Source organism: Poecilia reticulata, linkage group LG19, assembly GCF_000633615.1.
Source record: "Poecilia reticulata strain Guanapo linkage group LG19, Guppy_female_1.0+MT, whole genome shotgun sequence".
In the NCBI taxonomy this organism is placed as follows: domain Eukaryota; kingdom Metazoa; phylum Chordata; class Actinopteri; order Cyprinodontiformes; family Poeciliidae; genus Poecilia; species Poecilia reticulata.
In genome coordinates, this window is record NC_024349.1 from 9,750,671 (window position 1) to 9,769,787 (window position 19,117).

The 19,117-nt window shown below is 39.3% G+C and overlaps 1 protein-coding gene across 3 annotated transcripts in view; it reads right to left on the minus strand.

Moving 5' to 3' along the window:
- Positions 1-3,931: 3,931 nt before the first annotated feature.
- chatb (choline O-acetyltransferase b) overlaps positions 3,932-19,117 on the minus strand; it is a 16,166-nt gene continuing 980 nt past the window's right edge. Inside the window, exons 2-15 of one of the 3 annotated variants that reach the window (XM_017310964.1) lie at positions 18,383-18,476; positions 16,932-17,123; positions 16,421-16,539; positions 14,584-14,637; positions 14,290-14,470; positions 10,606-10,783; positions 10,342-10,511; positions 10,164-10,264; positions 9,958-10,086; positions 7,165-7,287; positions 6,848-7,079; positions 6,649-6,711; positions 5,819-5,956; positions 3,932-4,959 (exon numbers count right to left, since the gene is read on the minus strand). In XM_017310964.1, the coding sequence (XP_017166453.1) occupies positions 4,693-4,959; positions 5,819-5,956; positions 6,649-6,711; positions 6,848-7,079; positions 7,165-7,287; positions 9,958-10,086; positions 10,164-10,264; positions 10,342-10,511; positions 10,606-10,783; positions 14,290-14,470; positions 14,584-14,637; positions 16,421-16,539; positions 16,932-17,123; positions 18,383-18,427 (1,992 nt within the window). In that variant the 5' untranslated portion in view covers positions 18,428-18,476 and the 3' untranslated portion in view covers positions 3,932-4,692. Of the gene's footprint in view, positions 4,960-5,818; positions 5,957-6,648; positions 6,712-6,847; positions 7,080-7,164; positions 7,288-9,957; positions 10,087-10,163; positions 10,265-10,341; positions 10,512-10,605; positions 10,784-14,289; positions 14,471-14,583; positions 14,638-16,420; positions 16,540-16,931; positions 17,124-18,382; positions 18,480-19,117 lie in introns of all 3 variants that reach the window. The other 2 variants (XM_017310965.1, XM_008436869.2) reach the window with 2 other exon arrangements.

Sequence of the window (19,117 nt, forward strand, 5' to 3'; positions counted from 1 at the left end):
TCTCCTCCAGTTCGGTCTTTTCCTTCTCCAGGGCAGCGTTTATCTGCTCCAGGACTGTGTTTCTCTGCTCCAGGGGGGCGTTTCTCTGCTCCAGGACGGCGTTTCTCTGCTTCAGGGCAGCGTATCTCTTCTCCAGGCCGGCGTTTCTCTGCACCAGGATGGCGTTTGCCTGCTGTAGGATGATATTTCTCGGCCCCAGGGTGGTGTTTCTCTGCTCCAGGGCCGTGTATTTCTGCTCCACTTCAGTCAGTCTCTGCTCCAGAGCGTCGTTAGTCTGCACCAGGTTGGCATTTACCTCCCCCAGAGCGTTGCCTATCTGCTCCAGGGCGGTGTTTCTCTGCTCCAGAGCGATCACCCAGGTCTTCTGGTTCTAGTTTACTCTGAATCCCAGAACCAGAACCACCATGGAGAAGCAGCTTTCAGTTTCTTTTCTCCATTAATCTGGTTCAAACTTCCAGAAAATTACAAAACATCCAAAACGGTGGATTTATTTAAATCAAGGCTTAAAACCCATTTGTTTAGAACTTTCTTTAATTCATAACAACTGAAACACTGATCAGCATATTTTATGTATATTTGCTTGATGAGTTTGGTGAAGGCATTTGACAAAGTTATTCCTAGTTGGCTCCTTTGTCGTGTTTTTATTGTGTAAATCCCATTGAACTGCCTTGTTGCTCAGATGTGCTACACAAATTAACTTGTCTAATCTTGAGAAAAGGCAGTTTTCAAATAACCAAGGTTTTGCCTTTTCTTTTCTTTCTTCTTTTAGGCTGGTTTAAATATACCAACTCATTATTGATCATGGCAGAAACAAGATGCTGAGCACAATAAAAAAATTTTTTTTAAAAAGCTTCTATTTACAAGGAGAATTATGAGTCTTCAGTAACTGGGAGGGATACTGTAGACGAAATCCAATTAATATCGTATAAAAAAGCCAAAAGGAGTTTTCTTATTAAGCATGAAGTTCTCACGCGACACAAATACTGGCTGCAACCTTGTGATGAACCCAGCATGGCCGGTTCTGCTTCAATCCCAATGACTCAACCAGACTGGTGTGCAACAACTCCTGAGCATGTAAAAGTTGTTGCAACAAACAATCCTAGTTTGTTGTCACCACAATAATAAACCACCGCATCGTTGCCATGGAAGCATGTGTTTTGCAAGTAAAAGTGCTTGCTTTACAGAGTTTAAAAATAAAAGAAGACAACAATATCTCTTATCAAATAAATGAAGTCTTCACTAGCATTAAGCCCCTGCTGTGTTGTGATTTTTGAAAATAAAATGTTTTCAGACTTGTTTTCTCTACTTTTCCTCCTCGCTTAATGACTGTTGCCATATGTTGGAATCTAATCATGTCCTGAAAATGATCAAGGCCAAAAAGCCAGTAAAACGTCGCCTTTGAAATGTCTGCGAAGCATCTGTTTTCGACGGAAACATCTGTCTGATGCGGTAACAAACTCAAAATATGGCAAAAAAAAAATTTACATACATGTTTATGGAAAAGCGGCTTATTTGAGCACGTGGCTCTTTACGTGCAGCATTATCATTTTAAATACTTCGGTGTAAGTGTTAAGGGTGTCTTGCGTTTTGTAATGAGCTTCCTGTTGTACTTTTAGATCTGTGCCATGAAACCAAATCTATTTTTCTCTTTTTGAAATTATGATTGGTCTTGTGCAGGCACTGAGCAGATGGCGGCATCTACCTCGTGAGGAAATGAGCAACAACTGTGCAATTAGAGGGCTGAAAAGATGCGGATGAAAAAAAATTAGACAAACTAAAAAAAATAAATAAATAAACCAATTAAATTATAAAGCAAAGAATGAATTAGCTCCTCCACTAGTATTTGGTTCAATAAATTAGGAGAATTTATGTTGAAGTGAAACATGAAATTATACATTAAAAGAAAGAGCTCAGCCTCTACTAAGTGAGGTTCAGTAGAGCAACTATCTGTTGTCAGTATCTTGCTTGCAGTAGACAGACATCTTATCACAGCAGGTTTGTAAATAGATAATCTGATTATATAATGTTATTTTTTGTGGGTGTCAACTCTCAGTAGAGCTAACACTAATGTTGAAGAGTTTGTAAATTACGGCTTTTTAAAGTTAATGATTTCTGCAGTTTTTCAGTGGCCATTTGTCATCACGACACCTGGACAAAATACCAGATAAACCTCTCCAAAATATTTGTTTTTATGTTCTTGTTAGCAAATCTGATCGTAACACTTGCTTCTGTAGCCTAATTTGATTTCCAGGTTCATATCTTTAGCCATCTATGTACAGTTGCATGAAAAAAATAATGAACTTTTTTGTGTTCCGACTTCAGTGAGTACAAACTAGTTACAGTTACTCTCAGGTTGACTGCTCAGGTTACCATTACAAAGAGATCAAGCTTTTTCATGTGCGCCAAGTGGTTCAAGAATCGCATCCAATTGAGTCTGGGTATGGATCTTTCTTTTCTTTTTTTTTTTTTTTTTACTTTGAGGTAAATGTGGTCTTGATGGAAAATTCTTCCTGCATTTCAGAACGACGGCTCCACCGCCACGTGTCGGTGCTGCGATGATGTTATCATGGTGATGTGCAGTGTTAGTTTTCGACTGGGGTTTTCACACAGCAGTTTCACAATGGAATTAAATTACACAGATGGATTTTGTTTACGAAATAAACCACTTCTGAAGACAACTGGCTGCACTAGATTTTATTTAATGGTTTCACAGTAAAGCGATCTGAATTAATATTTTTACCACGCTTTCTTTAGATTTTTATTTTTTTCAAGAAAAAAAAAAAACACTTTATGATTTTACTTTCACGTCACAGTTTTGTACCATTTTATGTTGACCCATCACACGAAGTCCCAACAAAATACACAGGCTGCAGCTTGTCAAAATGAGAAAAAAAAATTCAAGTGATGTGAGCACTTCTGCAGCAGAAGCCACATTTATACAGATTTTTCCTATAATTATCAATAAATACATTATTGGGTGATGCATACGAGAGAAAAAAACAATTTGTGACAAATGCATCTTAACCATGTTGTTCCCACATTAATAGGTGTTTTCTTCAGACAAATGACAGCAATACTTTTACATCATTTGAAGGCATTCTGAATTTGCACTAATGAGATTTTATTAATATTTAATCAAAATTGTTGTAGCTTTATAGAGGATTAAACACACACATTTCAGGTATAATACTTAGCTCAGCTTTAAAATGACAAAACTTTAAAATGACAAAACATTCACTTTGGTTTGTGGATACACAGCAAGACAGTAAATATCTTGACACCTTTAACACTGATTGCCACAAAATAAATAAGACCCACAGCACAAACCTGCAGGGACTTTTTCTGACGAATAAACATTTTTAGTCTCATAACTTCATGAAGTATTTGTTTCTTTTATTTCTGAATATAAAAACAGCAACTCTTATTGATTTATCAATGAAAAAGCTCCGTGTACACAATGAACGCATCCGTCAGATTGCACAAAACCCTCACTGCACTTCGTATATTATTGCACAGATTGCTTAATATATGCAGTACATAACTGGTTTTATCTATTTCATGTATTGCATTTGCTTTAAATGCAAATGAAAGGACAAATTCTAAATATATACATATGGTAAGTATATATACTGGTTTATAACTTGATAATAAAGCAGCACTGATGACTCGTAACACATATCCACATATTATTGCCACTATTGCTGTAATACATAACAAGTCTAGATATTTGCAAATACTACACTGGAATTCTAACAAATAAGTTATCATCTTGTATTTGTTGTGTGTCTTTGTGAAATCTTAATTGTTGACTTAGAATATGAATTTCAATTAGGCTTGTTTGTCAGATTTGAAGAACCTTTTCAAGATAACAACCTTCCAGCAGGTCCTGTACGTCATTTTCATGAAGCCCCAATTTCTGTTGTAAAAAATGTTTTCTTCTATTCGAAAACATGAGGAAATGTTCTAATCTTAAATGTGAGGTTTTAAGTCAGCTGGACGCAGAACATCATCATAATTAAATAAAATAGAGGCTTCCAAGCATCACCTGTGGTGTACGTATATATCTGGTTTCAACTACATATGTCTATGAGTGTATGTGTGTTAAAGTGCTTTAAAAGACATACTTCACATATACATATCTCTTTGGAAAGCTTATGATTAAAAAAATAATAAATTGCACATATTGATACATTATATATTTGAACATTTAAAATCACAGTGTAGATCAAATGTGAAAGCTCATTCACAAATACCAGATGGCATTAATAAATTATACTATACTCTATTCAGATTTCAGTTGCTATCCTGTTTTATATGTTAATACTTCATGTGGTGTAAGTTAGATGTGATATACACAGGAAGGATTTTTTAAATAACTCTTAGACTGAGGACTGAATCCTCAGACTGATGCTACGAACAGACATGGCTTCAAGTTCCTTAAGTGCAGCAGACCGACTAACTTCAGTCCACCAGAGTCAGTTTTGAACCCCACATCATTCTTACGCATCCAGAAAAGAAATTTATCTACTCGTTTTTCTATTCTGTATATTTTCTAAAGATGTACATATATTTTTCTATGTAGTTAAATATTCATTTATAAGGCTTTTCATTTTTCTTGAACTATCAGGCCAACTGAGACTAAATCTAAGATTCGATTAGGTGAGTATAGGGGAGGTTCTATCTGTATATAGTTTACTTTCCTGATTTACGAGGCTGGCCAGCTGCCGGGCTGCTTTCCGGTGGTTTGGTAGCTGCAGCTGCACTCCTGTTGCACAGATCCCTGATTTCCAACAGGCCCTCGTTTAGGGCTTTGACGAAAACGGCCGAGCTTGTCTCCGTGTTCTCCCAGAAACTCGCCACGCTGAAGACAATGTGATGCGGCTGCGGGTTGTAGCAGGCGCCGTAGCCGTTGGGAACCACGGGCCCATAGCAGCAGAACATCTCCACTGTTGTAGGAACCTGCAGATAAACACATACAGTTCAGGGATTTTTGAGTGGCTTGGACACTTTGATGTTTTAATGTTTTTTTTCCAAGTATTAAAAAAAAGTTGTCATTATTTTTTCACAGTCAAGTAATGTTAGAGTAAAATTTTCTTATAACTCAGGACAGGACACAACTAGATCTTCTCTGTTTTTACCTGACATGTCTCTTTTGATTAATAAAATATCCTCTTTTGTGTATTAGGTGACTGATAAGTGTATGTTTTTATCTGTGCTAACAAGTTCTGCTATATTTCAGCTCTACTGGATTTGTGACCAGTTAGTTTTTCCTTTTGTTTGCGGCTAAAAAATATTTCCCCGATGCTCAAAGTTAATATAATTACCTCCTAGCCAAGCACTATAACTGCCAGGTTCTGTGGAAGCTTATCGTTAAAGCTCCTTTCATCAACCTGATGCATGAGCTCGTTTAAAGCATTGTGTAAGAAAAACTAATTATTTAAAGTGTGGGCGTTAAGTGCTGCCAAGAAAGTGTCCAATGGGGGAAAAAGAGAGGTCTGAAAAACCAAACGTTTTGCTGAGGCAGCTCGTTTTACTGGAGTCTAAAATTAATAAGACTGCTTGCAACAAACACTGAGCCATCAGCATGAGTCTGTGCAACTGGACGAGCTAAATATCTTAATTGGTTCTAAAATGGTGTTGCGCATTTTTTATTGTTTCGTACAAGATTTAGCAATCACGCTTTTTAAAAAGTTCTCTTTCCGAATACACTAACTGCATCTTCACTGAAGCAAAGGTGACATTACAAATTCATTCAAGTACTTTTCAAAACTTGAGGATTTTTTTTTTTTTTTAGAAAATAAATAGTAGGTAATTGTACCTGACTAGTAGAGAGGGTGAAATGGTTACTGGCCAGATATGTCTCGTCGCAGAACATCTCTGGCTTCTCCATGTTCAGCTGCTTTGAGAGCTTCAGAAGTCCAAGGAGGTGATTGTCTATTGCCATTCCTGTAATTGCCTGAGGGCAAAAAAAAATCAATACAATTAGAAAACCAAAATGCTAAGAGGCTCAGCCCAAGTTTCATACTGGTCAAGCTCTATGAAACAGCCACCAAACATTTGTGATCAAAGATGTTGCTGTGGAGAAATTTTGATCCAATTTTTTTTTAATTTGGACATATTTTTAGGCATTAAAATCTGGTCAAAGCTTCTCCATTGCTTTTAAACTCCAGAACATCACAAAGTGATGATGGTGTGTTCTCTTTGGAATCGAGAGCTCTGCCTTTCAGCTCAGTGAATTGGATACAAATCTTCCAAAATGTTTCCCTTTTTGCTCATCAGCCAAAGAATATTCCCCAGATGTGTTTGGAACATTCAAGATATTTACTTAACGAATGTAAAACGGGCCTTTGTTTTTTTTTTATGGATAATCGATCTTGGAGCAGTTTGTTAGTGTCCCAAAGCCTAAGAAATGTGAATGAAACTCTTTCCAGACTGATTGAGGCCAGTAATGTCATTTCTTTTCTGTTGTGGTATTCCTTTAGATTGAGGTTTGTTATGCTGCATCTTTAAGCCTACTTTATAATATATTGACCAAAAGTGTAAAAGAAAACAAGTTTAAAACAAGATTTTACAAAATGATCTTGTGAAAAATGATCAGAATACATTTTTATACTTGACCCTAACCTTTCCAACAGACACAATACTCACTGCGATTGTGTAGTCTGTCTGGGCCTTTACTGCATCCTTCAGTCGTTTCATTTTTTCAGAGTCCTTGCAAAGATAAACACAAGGTATATTCTTCAAGCAACGTAAAACGCATCAAGCGGTGCGGCATGCTATGCTTCATGCGTTGGATAAATCTGCAGGGAGATCATCTGTTTGACTGGAGTCAGTTGGTTTGGCGTACCTCTAACTGGCTGCTCACACCTGTCTCATTTACAGGTGGCCATTGTTCTGGGAGTTGATTATCAGGGAGAAAGTGAGACAAATGACTCACTGTGAAAGTTGCCCTCTCGTCGGCCATGGACCTCACAAAGGCCAGGGCCTCAGCTGTGGCTGAACGGATGTTATCTACCCGACCTTCTTGAAAACGGCGAAGCGAAGCACTCTCATACGTGGACACCAGCCTTCCTCTGCATCTGACGGTTTTGATTTGAAATGAGCGATTATATTTACACGTTCTGCATGGTGTTTACCGTGTACTGCGCGAGTGGTATACTTTACTTGTAAAAAGCAAGCTGCAAGGAGATTTGTATGAATGCGTCTGGGCTCATCTTCTGTTTTTTGATAAATTCTTTTCCGTAAGTTTCAAATGTGAAAACATCCATATCAAGATTGTTCACCAGCCTGAAGTGAAACATGAAAGAGTATGAAACAGAATGTGAAAGAGGAATATCTGTAATCGCAGTGCCTCGGAAAGTATTTATTTCCCTTAAACTCTTACACATTTTGTCACATTATACTCTCTAAATTAAATGTTTTCCGTTGGGATTTTATATGATAGACCAACATTAAGAGGTATACAAATGCAAAGTGGAAGGAAAAGCATTTGCAGCTTTCAAAATTTTTGGAAAAGCCGTGTAGGAAACATAACAAACTCTTGAAAAACGGTGCGCTGGATAGATGAGACAAACACACCATTCCCATTATGAAACATGGTAATGGCAGTGTGTGGCTTTTATTCAGCCAGAACAGAAAAGTTAATGAGAACAAAGATTAAACAAAATATTGGGAAATCTTTGAAGGGAGCCTGTTAAAGACTTGCATAGAGAGAGCTAAAATTCAATGGTTTCAAAAAGCAAAAATTCGTAGTCCAACTGAGAATTTGTGACAGAATTTGAAAACTACTGTCCACAGAGGTTCTGGATGTTAATGCAGTTTGTTGCACTTCTTTGCAGAAACAAGGTCCTGGTTTTGAAACCCAGTCTGGGGTGTTTTCTGCATGAAGTTTGCATGTTTTACACCTGCATGCATGGTTTTTCTCCAGGTTTTCTCCAGGTTTCCTCCCACAGTCCAAAAGCATGAGTGTTGATTGGCCCCCTAAACTGCTCTGAGTGTGTGCGCATGATTGTTTGTCCTTGCGTGTCTCTGTGTTGCCCTGTGATGGACTCACAGCCTGTCCAGGGTGTACCCCGCTTCTCGCCCAGTGGCCTCTGGAGAGGGGCACCACCTCCCCGCGACCCTGCATGGAACAAGCGGGTATAGATGATGGATGAATGGATGTTCGCAGATGCTCTGCCTCCACTTTGACTTAGCTTGAGCTGGTTTGGAAAGAGGTATATACAAAAATTCAGGGAAACCCTAAAAGGCTTGCTGCTATAATTACAGTGAATGGTGGAATACAAATCAAAGACAATACAACCGATGCAGACCTTCAATTTTTTATTTGTGAATAATTTGAAAAACTAAAAAAAAAATTTCATTTTCCTTCCACTTCACAATTAACACACTATTCATGTTGGTCTATTACCTCAAATTTCTATCAAGTTTAAAGTAATTTGCCGTAACATGGCAACATCTCACTAAAACCAGGAAGATAGAGCACATAACACCAGTTTTAAAGTCCCTACACTGGCTCCCTGTAGCTCAAAGAATAGACTTCAAAATACTGATGTTAGTTTATAAATCACTGAACGGTTTAGCACCACAATACATTAAAGATCTGTTATTGCTGTACCAACCATCTAGAACAGTGGTTCTTAACCTTTTTTGAGGTACTGAACCCACCAGTTTCATATGTGCATTCACTGAACCCTTCTGTAGTGATAAATAAAATGTGATTTCCCCCCCCCCCCAAATTCAAAACATAGGGGTGATCCAACTAGAGTCTAGTTGGGTCACCCCAAGATCACTAAGTCTTCTTATAAGGTAGAGTCTCTGAGAACAGTTGTTCAAAATCTAGTCAGTGTTTTCAGCACAGTTAAGCTGACTGTCCAGGAACGACCCAAGGTATTTAAAATTTGCCATAGTTTGAACAGGTTGGCCATTGAGAGAAACTGGAACCACTTTAAGGTCTTGTTTAGATCATTTAATTAGCTCTACATTCTTAAGAGAATGAAAAATTAATAATAAATAATGAAGACTTTCCAGTATTCTGATTTAGTAATGTAATTATATTAGTTGTGTTACCACCCCATGCCACTAGAGGCAGTACCAACCCCAAAAAGATGCGACTAAGGAGCAGATTTAGAAGTACACCGAAAGTTACACAATTTGGTAAAAACTGTGAACTTTGCTGAAGTAAATAAAGACACAAGTTCAAATCCATGCTGAGAGTGGAGCTCCTTCAATCAGGGCTCCTCCGCAGCTCTGATTGGCTAAGCAATGTAACGTGATCCTCTGCAGCAAGTGATGGCAAAGCGGGGCGTCATCACGACTTTACACAAGTGTGTCTTTACCTCCGCGGCAGAGGCTCCGCGGAACCCAAGACCGACTCATCGAACCCCTGGGGTTCGATCGAACCCAGGTTAAGAACCACTGATCTAGACCCCTCAGATCTTCTGGTTCTGGTTCTGCTCTGCATCCCCAGAACCAAACGAGGAGAAGCAGCATTCAGCTTCTACGCACCACAAATTTGGAACAAACTTCCAGAAAACTGTAAAACAGCTGAAACACTGAGTGCCTTTAAATCTCAACTTAAAACCCACCTGTTTAGAGTTGCTTATGGCTAAATTAGGGTTAGACTGTGGGTTTTGATGTTCTTGATGGGTTTTTTAAAAATCTCTTTAATGTTTTTATCTTTTTAACTTTTTCGCTTATTTTTATTTTTCTTTCTCACTGTTTCCGTTTTAATGCTTTCTTAAAATCTCTTTCCCTCTCTCACTGTTTATTCAACGTCACATGCTGTTTTTATTTTAATTATGCGAAGCACTTTGAAATGCCTTGCTGCTGAAATATGCTATACAAATCAAATTTGATTGATTGAACAAATTCAGAACTTCCAGAGATATAAATACCTTGACAAGGCACTGAATTAGTAAATTTAGATTTGGAAACTTTAGTGCACGGTGTTCTTGCCTCTGCAGTCTGTCTCCAGATGCTTCTAGGAGAGCCTGAACGTGGGAGTTGCATTTCCACAGCAGCCTCCTTGGAGGGGGTAGTGCTCTGGTGCTGGACGGCTGAACCGTCCTGGAGGGACTCCCTGTTCTGATCACAACAACAATACCCTGCCTGTGTCAGATGCATTGACTGGCATGGCAAGTCGCTGTAGGGTGCTGACTTACATGCGTTTCATAAGGAACTCTGAGCACTGCACCATGACTATTCCCTCAAACGGGGAATGCTCACACACCACCCCACACACCCCATCCGTTCCTACAACAAACTGAGAGAAGGCGGAGTAAATAGTTGCCCAGATCATAAGGTTGAAGACAAAGTGAAGTGACCGTGTCAAAACCTCACCTGCATTGATTTGTCATACCAGCGGTTTGCGCCATTCCGTTCCCGGCCGCCACCGTGCAGCAGCATCAGCGCCCTGTTGGTGTCGCTGGGCGGAGTGCCGCAGGGCTCGTCCAAACACACCACGCATATGCAGCTCTCAATCAGAGCCAGAGAGTCACGGTTAGCTTGATCTGGACACGGGAAGGGAGGAGGGGGAGTTTACATGTCTGACAGGTTATTACAAACCCAAGAAAGTAGTGAGGAAGGCGGAGGAGGTGCTGTGACCTTTTATTAGTGCTTCCCTGGCTTGTGCCCATTCAGTCCTTCCATCTGAGGTCAGGATCCCAAAAGGAGGGAGTCTCTCTTCAGCATTTTCTGACATTTTCATGATCTTCTCCAGCTGGAGGAAGATCTCCGCCTCGTTGAGCTGCTTGTTGTTTGCGACTACATCCAAGAGGAAAAACTAATGAGGAAAAATAGATTTCATAATTAGCAATCAAAGCGTAATTTCATCTCAGTCTAAAGTACTGCGAAGGTCTCAGAGGTTTGTTAGATGACACTGATGAACAAACAGAATCCTGAGGGCCAAGAAGCACAGCAGACAGCTCAAGGGTTAATCAGCAAAAGTGCATCCAAAGCTTTGGATACGTTAAAGAGTTAGGTTTTGAAATGGAAAGAGCATGACAACTCAATAGACGTCAACTGACAGGAGCTTTAATGAGAGAAGCAGTGAGAAGACCAATAATAATCTGTGGAAGATCAACAAACAGCCCCGATGTAAAATTCTGCAGGACAAATACCAGTCAGTCCTATGTGGAAAAGGCATGAGAAGAGAGCTATTGTTGAGAAACTTTTATTATTTTTAGCTGTTTGCCAAAATCACATAGTGGAAACTGAAAACATGCAAAAGGAGGGAACTCTCCTTTTGCAACTGAACTTTCAGACTAACAAAATGCGAGCTGTGGAAAAGTATTTACTCCCCTATTTTTTGCTGTTTTGGCTCATCATCAAATCATGAAGCAAATTTCAATACCAGCAAAGAAACCCTAAATGCACATTTAAATGATTTCATTTATTAAATGAAAACCATGAATCCAATCCTGCAATCCTGTCCTTACGACCTTAGACAGCTGGCAAAGGTACAGCCAATTCCTTTGAAACAACATTTTGAAAAAGTAATTCATCCCTTCATTGCATCCTGGCTTGATTACTGTAACGTTCTTTACCCTGGAGTCAGCCAGTCCAAGCTCAAATGTCTGCAGTTCAGAATGCTGCTGCTCAGCCTCTAACAGGGAGCACATCACCCCATAACCTGGCTCTCCTTCACTTGCATTTTAGAGCTCATTTTAAGATTTTCTTATTTGCTTTTTTTGTTGTTTTTTGCGTCATGTTGGGAGGGTCTCTGGAAATACCATTAAGGGATTCTATTAATCCAATCTGACTGAGACTAAGCTATTTCCAACTGCAACTGCGGAAAAATGTGATTGTGTGAAATACGGACTCAGGAGGAAAAAGCAAATGCATGTGAACACTTTGGCAAGGCTTTGTTGTAATTTGTTAAAATGGCTGCCTGGCAAATAAGTGTTTTTATCTGTGGCACTGACAGTTATGGCAGGAACTAAAGACGCCCAGTTGTTCGCATCCAGCTCCTCTGCTGCCATTCATTAAAAATAAGGCTACTGGAAGAAGAGCTAAAGCAAAGTGGCAGATTTAATCAGCAGTAATGAAGCTAACTCCTTCCTGTTTCCACAGAGACAGACCTTTATATTCAACAGACTGCTGAATGCTCCCAGAGCCGTTTCCAGGTGAGAGCTCCTCCAGATGCCGGTGGCGCTGGCTTGCATGCATTTGTGTGAATGATGAGAATTGCTCGGGATTGTTGTGCTTTGGGGGAAACGAGACGGCACCGGGCACACACAAGGTATGAGGCAAGCTGTTTTGGGAACAGTTAAGTCTTAAACCACAAAATCTCTCATAAAAGACATTTAAAGTCACAAATAATGTTTCTAGTTGTACTTTACTGCAATGCTATCAGCCTCTGCTGGAGTGGAGTTCAGATTCTGCAGTTAGAGGAGAGATATCCTCTAACTGTTATAAATACGCACAAGAATTGCTGATGTTTCTCTTGCATGTTTCATGTCTTAAAACATGTAAATCGGTGGGTTTTTTTCCCCTCTTAGCTGCTACATGCTCTATTAAAGCTTTGGTTTCCAACTCAAAAGAGGATACATGTCACTATTATCATGGATAAAAAAGCTGTCTGTCATTTAGAAGGCCTACTTCCTCGTCCACGTAATCAGAAAAATCTATTCAAATGGACACTGTAACATCAGATAACAAAACCGCAGTTTCCTGAAAGCGTCTGTGTTTGTTAAACCTCAAAATTTGACACGGAGCCATGTGTAGCTCACCACACTGGAGTTTCAATGTCTTCTCCCAGACAATATTAAAATTACAGATGAAGCTTCCAGGTCAAATAGAAGTTATATTGTTGCTAATCAAATGAAAGGGACTGTTGGAGTCAAAGTGATGACATAATACATCTGGTGGTCAGGATGTTGTCAAATCTGTTGCACTGAAGCTTTAGCAAAGAGTAAATGATTACATCCCATACTAATTTACACAATTCAGCGGTAAAATGTACAAAATTCTTATGTTTGGAGTTAACAGTTGCACTGAAATATGATCAAGAATCATGAGAGCATCTTTAGATTAAATTGCAGCATAATGTGCTATTTATTTGTCATTATTTACTAACTCTATCCTCTTGACTACCATTAGTTCATTTTTGTCCTCTGTAGAGGACATTTCTAAACTTGAATATCTCCCACCCCCTGCATTCTACTGAATTAATTCCTTTTGGTATCTGGAGAGGACATTTAGGGCTTTTCAATGATACCACATGTGAAGGGATGGGACTTTTGTACGTACCTTTTTCTAATTCATAAAAATGGCATTTATCAGTAATAACACATTTTATGGGAAGAGACAAAATAAGTGCATAAAACCTTTTATTACCTTACAAAGACTGTGGGATTTTAAAAAAATGGTGATTGGACAATATTTTTTTCCTTGTGGTCAGGAGGTTATCTTGCAAATGTTCCTCAAATTGATCAGATTGTGAGGATAACTCTTGAGGATCAATCCAGCCCCCTACAAGTGTATGAAGAGTACAAGAGACTATTTTCTCATGATGAAAACATCCATTCCTTGCCAGATCTCCTTGAATGTACCTTCTACATCGTGGTCTTGGTCTGAACTAAGACTTTCTCCTGTTTGGTACATACTCAGAAAACCTTTCAGTGAACATCCTTGGACGTATCTTCATCAGATGCCCTAACTGACTCCTTTGACCAGCAGATCTAATCCAAGCTCGTCGCCGTATTTTCTTTGTCCAGGACTTCATTCTTCCAGTCCCGATTCTTCACCACAGCACCTTCCATCTGTCTGGTTTGACAGCTGCTTTAGGAGTCGACCAGGTCCTAAAGGCCTCCTTGTTGAGCATGATGGCGTCCATCACTGTTGGTCTACTTTTACAACCTCTGGTTGCAGCTTCAACCAGCATATTGACCTCTAACCACAGCTCTTATGCCACATCTGCAATGGAAGATCCATCCTTATTGGTGCATGGCCCACATGGAGGTAGCCTCCTTTTGCCTTTTTGAACTGACCCTGTAGCCAAGGCTATCCAGAAGGATGTCTGGGCCCCATATTTAAGATAAGGGATGCCATTGATGGTAGTAAGATCTTGATTTTGGTGCAAACCAAAGAAGACTGAATGTTGAAATTAAATCAAAATTATGTGAAATGTATTATTTTACATCTGTGGGCACTCCAAATCACAAACAAATATGCATTTCAACAGCATTGTGCGCACTATTTACATCAATTGTATTGACAATGCAATATTATGTTCAGTTAGAAGTGTGATGCGGTGTAAAAAGCCCCATTAGAAGCCATTTAACTCACCTGGTTTTTGCACGCCACGATCACGTGCTCTGGCGCCGAGGAGGCAGCGTTCAAGTCGACCTTCAGCGTGTCCGTCTTCAGCCCCGGGTAGCGGTAGGAGGTGAAGAGGCGGTAATACTGCTCCATGCACAGAGGAGTCCCTGCTAACTGGCCTCGAGCAAAATCCAGAGGCAGCTTTCTCCTAAGACACACCATTACAGACATTTGAGTCAGACCTCCGGCTCTTTGTTCAGGGGTTTTCAGGATTAATCAGAAGCATCTACACTGTGGTAGTTGATCAGTTACTGGACTTACGCATCAATGAGAGCCTTATACTCTAACACCCCACAGATGAGACGAGCAGCAAATCTTAGGGGAGCAGAAATAGGTAAAATTTTCAAAACACAACGAATGTTCGGTGTAAAACACTGAAGCCACAAAGAGGATTGGTTGGTGAGTATAATTCAATAATGTCTCATCTCTCAAAAGGCTAACCGTAATCAAATCATGGTAAATTACTAGGATACAGTGCGTGCATTTATCTGTGTGTGTGTGTGTGTGCGTGTGTGTGAGCAGGCAAACTTGTCAGGTCTTATGTTGTATGTCATTTGTCTCAGTGTTATTACGTTCAAAGCCAAATCGATACAGAGGAGACAGTTGCAGCACACCAAACCCTCTGAATGAGGCCTGAGCGGCGGTCTCTGTGGAGAGCTTGGCCCTGTCACTCCCGATCTAATAAGTGGCCGTGTCAGTAGGTATCCAGCTGCTTTTGTGTGTGTGTGTGTGTGTGTGTGTGTGTGTGTGTGTGTGTGTGTGTGTGTGTGTGTGTGTGTGTGTGTGTGTGTTCTGGAAACATTCAGCTTGTGGGTCATGAGCTGACAAAAGCTGATGTCGGGTTGCAGAGATGGACGGAGCAGACCTCATGCCTGTTAGAGCAGGGTTCGCTTAATAAATGGGCATGACTGTAATTCAGCGTCTCTGTCTGTTGAAATGAACATAAACCTTGTCAACAGCTGACAAAACTCAACATGTATGTTTTATACTGTTTGTGATAAATGTGGAATTTAGGAACATTGTGATAATCCCTCACAACAGGCTGCAACTGACAGGATTGATGCTGCCTGTATAACTGATGCTACAAGCTGCTTTGCTGCATATTCCTTCCTGTTGCTTTTCTCTGATTATTTACGCTTTGTTGAAACAGCAGTAGGTGTCAACAACAAAAATAGATGATCTTTGTGAATGAAAAACGTAAATAAACTTGAAGCAAAGATTCTTTTATTTTTACATTTTTCCAAAATGTTTCTAATGTGTGGCATGTGCTCCGTATACATCTGAGCTTAGTAGAACCTCATTTAAAGACGTCTAAGACAATCATATTGGACGAAGGGCAGCTGTGAACATCGATTTTCAAGTCTGGCCACAGATTGTCAATTGGTTTTGGGTCTGGACTTTGACTGGGTCATTTCAGCAGATGAGCACGCTTTAATGTAATCCTCCTATTGTAGCTGTGTCCGTGTGTTTAGAGCATTTGTTGTGCTGGAAGATGAACTTCTGCCCCAGTCTCAAGTCTTTTGCAGCCTCTAACATGTTTTATTCCAGGGCTGCTCTCTGTTTAGTTTAATTAATTTTAGAAAACAAAACAAAACATCCCCAAGACAGAGATGCTCCCACTTACTATGCTTTGTGGTGGAAATGATGCATTCAGGGTTATGTGCAATGCTGGTTTTCCACCACATGCTACATTTTGTCAGTTGTATATGAGATGTTCAAAATCTGGGATATTGTTTTATTTATAAAGCCATATTAGTGTAAAGAAGCATAAATTTATTCATAATGTTCCCTCCAACTCAAAATGATGCAGTATTTTTCAGTCAGTCATATAAAATCCCAATAAAAGATCTTAAGAGTCAAACCAGAAATTAAGTGAAAAAGGGTTTTTTATATTGATATTTAAAAGATTAGAACTTTGTGCAGATGGATTCAGATGAGTTTAAACTTGTATACTTCAATCTTTTGTTTAAGATGTAAAGAGTTTTTGTTTTTTTTTGTGTTACTTTTGTAGAAATTTTTCACAGTCCTTCATCCTGGCTACAAACAAACTGAAATAAAATCTATGATGACTTGGAAAATTTAAAAAAGCAGCATATACCTGAGAGCATCTTTGTGATCTCTGAAAGCCTGTTTTGGAAACACCATGGCAGGATTGGAATTAACTGGCAGGGCCAACCTATTGTTTAGGTACATGTCTTCCAGCCAGTAGTCATAGACCTGAATGGAAGCACAGGGACACTTTGTAAGAAATATTGCTCTTTATTTAAAGCTCTATTGCTTTCAGATATAAAAGCAATGGGCAATGGAGTAGAGAAAAACAATGCCGTGTATCATCCACCAGGTGAAAAGAGGAGTGGGAGTGTGATGGACTTCACTGAGCTCGACCTCTTACCCAGACACATATGGGAAAAATGAGGTGGCAAAAGACAAGGGAATGCTCTATAAATCCTTTTTAGTGACTGAACTTGTGAAATATTGTTATATACACAAAGGAGGAACACATACACATATTCATGAAAAAAAAAAAGGTGCAAGAAGCTTTATTGGTGCAAGAAAAACTCTCAACGGAACATTTATAGTAGTGGAAGAGACATTTTAAAAAACTTTACCCAATTGGCTTTTTTGTCCTTCCGCTCCAAAAGTTTCTTCTGAAGGATCTCCCCGATACCTCCGGGAGCCCCAAACTTCTCCACGATGGTCTTAGTCTTCTTAAACTGCTCTTCTTTCACAAGATGCTGGACGCATTTCAGGTAGGTGTCGAGGGTTTGTTTGAGTGGGGGCACAGGGACCTTCGGCAAGACCTGAAGTCAAAACAAACACACTGTTGGGTAGAAGTCTCCACAAACTCATCGTAAAACTCATTCTTGGCTTTTGACGATGGTTCAAACTGTTCTTTTTTCAGCTTGCAGTCAGGCCTTATAGAATTTCTTTAACCTAAAAATTGACAAAATTGTATATAGAGACTCAAATGTGCATCCATCCCGAATAATATTTGGCTAAATGTCCAATGACAACCACCAAAAAGCTAAAACGGTAGAGTTAATTTGTTTGTTTTGCAGAATGTATAATGTAAAACTGAATGCACTGTGGACCATGATACTGGTGTTCTAGTACATTCCAGTTTATGAATGGCTTGAGTGTTTCCTTTAAAGGGATCATCTTACATCTAAATAACACAAAATCTGGTTGGGAAGTTAAAGGTGAAACGGCATAAAGACGCGATTAATGTCTACATGTAGTCGGTTGTGTTTGGTGGGATCAACCAAACCCAACCGACTTGACTTTCAAAGTAACTTTTGTTGGATTGTGGAGTTTAAGGGGGAGAGGGGAAGTCAAAAATTAATTCAAACTCTTGAAAACATGAAAAACAATAATGCATGAAGTCCATCATTAAAAGCCCAGAAATATTATGGCATCCATGCCACTAATGTGTGTTTCGCCAATGACACCTACACTACACCTGTATGTATTTCCACAGGTTTAGGGTATTTTTTTTCTTTAGATAAAGATGTTTTTAATGAATCTAGTTTCATTAGTGTCCGAGTTAACATTTAATCCCATTGGCTCCCAGGCTTATCTTAGAATAAATTCCACCACCTCATGGGTTTTGCTAGAAAATGCAAAGTGATTATGTTTTCTGTCTGATGTCGATGTGCACACTGTTTATAAGCCAAGTGGTAAATATTGATAAGTTGGAGGCTGTAGTGAAATGAGGCTCCACAGTGGATGAGAAGAAATATTTACAAAAGTGGTTGTTATGGAAACTATAAAATGACGATAGTGATTCTGTTATTCAGCAAACAAACCAAATCGTGATTGTGACGGGATAATATGAAATAACGGCAGTTTTCGAGTGATTCTCTGAAGACAGTTTTGAAATGTACGCCCCTAGTGGTCAAATGGGGTCTCTGATCTGTGCGCTCTCCGCGGTACTGAACTCAGCAGCGGCAATCCCCCCCACCCCCCATTTTGGACTCTAGAAGAACAAAGTTATTTGCCCAAAATTTAAGAAGACAAACAAACAAACAAGCAAACAAACAAAAAGAGTAACATTTCATACTTGGCTGTCTTGGCCTCTTGTCGCTTGTTTCTGTAGTGCGGACATTGTTGCAGTTCAGTCCGATCAGGAGAAAAATGACCTCTCAGGACCGTCCCTGCTTTGAAACATGGGGCAACATTTAAAAGAGGACAGGGAGGGGAGATAAAAAAAAAAGAAAGAAAGACAGGGAATAAATAAAATTATGCCCCTTTGAGAAATGCATCAATGCTGCTTGGAAATGACTCGACGTGCTTCCATTCTTCATCGTTTTGCAGCTTAAATGCAATTTGCGTCACGTCCTTGAATTCCAGCTGCGTCCCACTGCTCAGCGCCGCAAAGAGGCATTCAGCTTAAACACTAACGCTCATCATTCATTCCTGAAGAGACTGACACATTTAGTCAACAAGTAGAGTCTGTTGTCTAGTGTCAAAGATGGACGCCCCAGTTTTACTTTATTAATTAAATTGAAGATAATTGTCAATGTAATTAAAGTCAACTTGATACAAACTTTTTTTTTTTTTACATTGATTGATTGCACTGGAATACCTGTTTTACAGCAAAACCTTGTGTTTTTGCAAAATTATGGGATCAGATTTTTAAAAAGAAATAATCTCAAAAAGTAGTCAGTTTACCTAAAATGTCAAACTCTTTAAGTGACCAAATCAGTTCCTTAAAATAGCCCATGAACTTTTCAACAAACAATAAAAAGTTTATAAAGGCCCACGTGGATTTATTTCACTGAGTGGAACCCCCCCC